Source organism: Rhinopithecus bieti, unplaced genomic scaffold, assembly GCF_001698545.2.
Source record: "Rhinopithecus bieti isolate Rb0 unplaced genomic scaffold, ASM169854v2 scaffold_60811, whole genome shotgun sequence".
Classification (NCBI taxonomy): Eukaryota; Metazoa; Chordata; class Mammalia; order Primates; family Cercopithecidae; genus Rhinopithecus; species Rhinopithecus bieti.
In genome coordinates, this window is record NW_016823041.1 from 43,486 (window position 1) to 48,370 (window position 4,885).

The 4,885-nt window shown below is 38.0% G+C and overlaps 1 protein-coding gene across 1 annotated transcript; it reads right to left on the bottom strand.

Annotated features, from left to right (window-relative positions):
• Positions 1-207: 207 nt before the first annotated feature.
• Positions 208-2,513, bottom strand: HNRNPH2 (heterogeneous nuclear ribonucleoprotein H2). The gene is given in 1 exon segment (XM_017861198.1): positions 208-2,513. A coding segment is annotated over 1 exon segment (1,350 nt). The 5' UTR covers positions 2,353-2,513; the 3' UTR covers positions 208-1,002.
• Positions 2,514-4,885: the final 2,372 nt, after the last annotated feature.

Below are 4,885 nucleotides of genomic sequence, written 5' to 3' on the forward strand. Positions count from 1 at the left end.
TTAAAAATGAGTATATCTTTGACTCAGCAATCCCATTTCTAGGGATGTATCTTAGAAATAATTAATGATATATACAACAATGAACATATAAAGATGCTAAATATATTGTTTATAATTTTAAAATTAAAAATTTTAATTTTGAGGGAATTATAAAGTCAATCAGTGTGCCCATATGACAGAACAAAATAAAAATCAATCAACACAAGATTTTTTCCAGTTTTTAAAAGGAAGATTTATTTAACAAGTTTCACTTAGTACAATACATCTAAATGGAAATCACAATACAAGGAAAGATTTAAACCAAAGCCTCAGAATTTCATGTAAACTACATGACCAAACTTCTAAAGTCTTGGTATTACATCTTAAAATTGTCCCGTATCCTTAAAAAAAAAACAACAGTGTACACTCACGTGCCTTACAGGATATTAAACCAGAAAGCTAGAATGAACAAACATGCCAAATGTTTTCACTTTGAATCGTAGACACAGCTCCTATATTTGAGTTTTACAGAAAAGCATGTTTCTCAACACGCATCTGAAGTTTTCAGTGTATTTGGGGTATAACAGCAACATTTAACATAAGTGAAACTGCATTAACCTAAATATGCTTACTGCTTAGGTACACTCCTACAACATAACTAACTTGAGGAAAGCTAAAAATTATTTTAACAGTTATGGTCAATACTGAACTTTGTTATTATGTCCTAGATGAATGTTTCAGTGTTCAAAATTACTGAGCTTGAAGTTTTACAATAATCTCAACTTCCACTTTACATTAAGCATGAATCACAAGCCTGTAATGCAAAACTGTTAAACTTAACTCTTGTTTTCCTAAGAAAGGAGAAAGATAAAGAAAGAGAAGCTGACCAAGAGTGATCAGAATCAATTATATTTCCCACTTACCAATCATTCTGGATATACTAGACATCCCTCCCATTCTATTCAACTCCTACAAATGTACAGCTTTTATACATGGAGTAGCTGTTTGGTGCTCCTTCTCTACCTAAGTAAGGTTTAACTGATAGTCACTGGAGTTTTCCTGCAGAACTTGGTCATTTCCACTCATACTGCTCTGACCACCATAACCACCTCCATAACCACCACTCAACTGCTGGCTAGCAGGACCTCCATAACTAGACTGGTTGGATAAGCCCATCCCTCCCATCATTTGGCTACCATAAGCGCCACCACTTGCCCCTGCTGTAGAATTCAAACCAAGTTCTACATAGCTGTGATCGTAAGCACCCCCACTTTTTCCTGCAGTAGAATTTAAGAAGAGCTCCACATATCTGTGTTGCATATTAGCTTTGTCTTTTGCCATAGCTGCCACAGCATCTTCACAAGTAGCAAATTCAACATCTGCCTCACCGGTAACTCTGCCATCGGGTCCAATTTCAATATGTACTCTCATGGGATGAAGAGGTGAGAAGAAATTATAAATATCATTCTCAGTGGCTCTCTAAGGTAACCCCCTCATGTGTACACAGTGCCCTGTGGTGCTCTGGAAACTGGACCCACCATCTCCATATCTATGATCAGACATTCCTGAAAAACAGTAATTGAGGTCTCTTCCAAATCTATCAGACCCAAAGCCATAGCCATCATTATAGCCACCATAGTCATCATAGCCTCCATACCCTCCACCATAGGCACCACGCCTCATCCTTTCAAACCCAGCTCCCCTGCCAATGCTATTATACCCTCTGCTAGCCCCCAGCCTATCATAGGGACCTGGCCGCTGCATAGCCATGAGCTTTCGAGGGGGATCATAGTGGGTTCGAACTTCAGCTCGGCTACTCTTGAAGATCTCAATGTACCTGTGCCCTATTCTTTCCTTGTGTTTCTTTAAGGCCTTCTCAGCTATCTCCTGTGAAGCAAACTGCACAAAGGCTTCCCCTGTGCTTCGCCCCTGAAAGTCCACTGGCAGTGTCATCCCATTTGGCACAATTTCCAACCCTGAAAAGAACTGAACAATCTCTTCCTTGCTACAGCCAAATGGGAGTCCTCTAAGCCGGACGAAGCCATCGTTGGCAGTATCAGGGCTATTCGGACCTGTATGCTTCAACACCCAATCCATTTCAACACTGTTAGACTTGAATACTTCAACGTATCTGTGTCCCATGGTTTCTCTGTCCTTCTTCAAAGCCAGTTTCACTTCCTCTTCAGATTCAAGTTCAACAAATGCTTCACCACTTGGTCTGCCTTCTCTGGTGTAGATGAAACGAATACCTGATGTGCCATTTTGGATCTTGCAATCAGAGAAGAAGCGCATCACTTCATCAGCTGAGCAGGACCAGGGTAGGCCCCTGACCTTCACCACGAACCCCTCCCTGCCTTCCGTGCTCAGCATCATGGTGACTGTTGGGCTCTTGGTGGCAAGTTTGGCTCAATGCAATTTTAGTGTAGCTGAAAAAAAAAATTAGAAGACTACTGTCATGGAAAAATGCCCGTGATATAGTAAGATAAAAAAGCAAACTATTAATAGAAAATTCAACTATGCTGACAACTTTTCTGTAAGATGTCTGTATAAACAAAAAGAGTTCACCAAATTTTTAACTCATTCATTTTTTAAGTTATTTATTCAACGCCTATTACGTGTTGGATACCATTAAACATTAATAGCAATTGGCCGGGTGTAGTGGCTCACGCCTGTAATCCCAGCACTTTGGGAGGCTGAGGCGGGTGTACCACCTGAGGTCAGTAGTACCACCTGAGGTCAGTAGTACCACCTGAGGTCAGGCGGGTGTACCACCTAGAGGTCAGAGACCAGCCTGGCCAACATGGTGAAACCCTGTCTCTACTAAAAATACAAAAAATTGGCTGGGCGTGGTGGCAGGCGCCTGTAATCCCAGCTACTCGGGAGGCTGAGGCAGGAAAACCACTTTTATGTACCCAGGAGGTGGAGGTGAGCTGAGATCAGGCCACTGCACTCCAGCATGGGCCACGAGAGCGAAACTAAGTCTCAAAAAATAAATAAATAAATAAAATAAGAGCAACAAATCAGTAGGATAGGTCAACAAATAAAAGATGGCTATATCTGAATATATACACATAAAAAACTTCACTAGATCAAAAGATTAAACAACAATTAAAACATTAAAACACAAAACACAGGTTATATAAGTTCTTTATATAATATCCTTATTATATACAAATGTATGCAAATCAAAATCAGGGAAATATTTGGGCTTCAGAGATAAATGAAAAAAAGACATTATTGGGAAATCACACATTCATTTTAGAAACATTTTTTAGTTGCCACATCCAATACTCAGCTCTGGCATACAAGAATCAATAAGCCCAGAAAGGGCTTATGATCCTACAGGGGCACCAAATATCATTATTAAAGATGTAAATGCAAATATACATTATACTTGCCATGACCCTCTGGGTGGGGTATAAGCATAGTATCAAGGAGAGACTAGTTGATCAGTTCTATTGGTTGGAGGTCAAATGGTTAAATGAAACAGACTAACCTGCCCAGGGATCCATAAACGATTTTTTAAAATTATGATAAAGCACAAATAGGAGAGGGAAAAGCAAGAGAAAAGGCTGGCAAGGCATAGATCAGATCCCAAAGACTTTTATGCAGCACTAAGACTGCATAAAAAAATTGGAAAAATAACATGGAAAATCCATAAACCTACCACTCAGAGTAACCACTAATATGTTCTTTCTAACTTAAAAAAAATCCCAGTACAGCAAATTTAAAGAATTAAAACTGTACAGAAGTATATACACAGTATATACACTAAGCACCTTTTAAGACTTTTAAACCAGGGAGTATGGGATGACTTCACCAAAACTCTTTCAGACAGATCACCCTGGCAATAGTGTGGTACTCAGAGGTGGAACTAGGGAGATTAGTTAGAACTTGTCTCTTAAATATATGTTAAAGGAATCGCCTAAGGCAACAGGAGTAAAATGGAGAAAAGCTGTATCTACACATACCAAAAAAAGTGGAATCTGCGGGACTTGATAATAGATTAAGTATGAGAGAATACAGGTATAGAAGGATACAGGAGAGCAATCTGGGAAATGTTCAAATTTAATCAATCTTCCAGCAAGTTAAAACCAGAACTAATCATTATTTTTCACCCATCAAGATAATGGAAATTAAATGGTGACAGTAAATCAGTGCTATGCAGAGTTCACAAACTAATAATACACTACTAGAGGAGTGATAATTGATATAAACTATTTCCTTTTTGATAAATCCCACTATATCCTGAAAGCAATTTGATAATACGTATCACGCCTTTTGACAGCAAATACACTTCAATTATGTGCCCTAAGGAGATGATCTGAAATTCAGACAAAGATTTATGGAGCTATATATTCTTTGAAAAGTACTTTATTAAGAAAACTGGAATATTATGCATTTAATTTTAAAAGTTACAAAATATTTAATAATATGAGAAATTACTTATGCTATAATTATAAGTGACCCAAGAGCACAGCTGCTTTACAATCTCAACTATGTACAAAATACATGTTCCCATACCCTTTGACACTGCTAGAATCCTTCCAGGAATCTAGTCAACAGAAATACTTACAAATGTTCCTTGCAGCACTGTTAGTAAAGGCAGAACATTGGAAACCTAAATAGCCATCATTAGAGGAATGGCTGAATGAATTATACCTTATCCTTAAAATGGAATGCAATGCAGCCATTTAAAAAAAAAAATCTATCTGCCTTGACCCAGAAAGATCTCCAAAATACATTAAATGAAAGAACATACATAGTATGATCCTACTTATAGTAAAAGATTAGCATGCATGTATATACGTATGTAAATAAATAAAAGAAGATCTGGAAGCAAACTTGTTTTGAGAGAACTGAAGGGTAGGGGAGTGAAGTGGGCTTTTCGCTTTTTACCCTATAT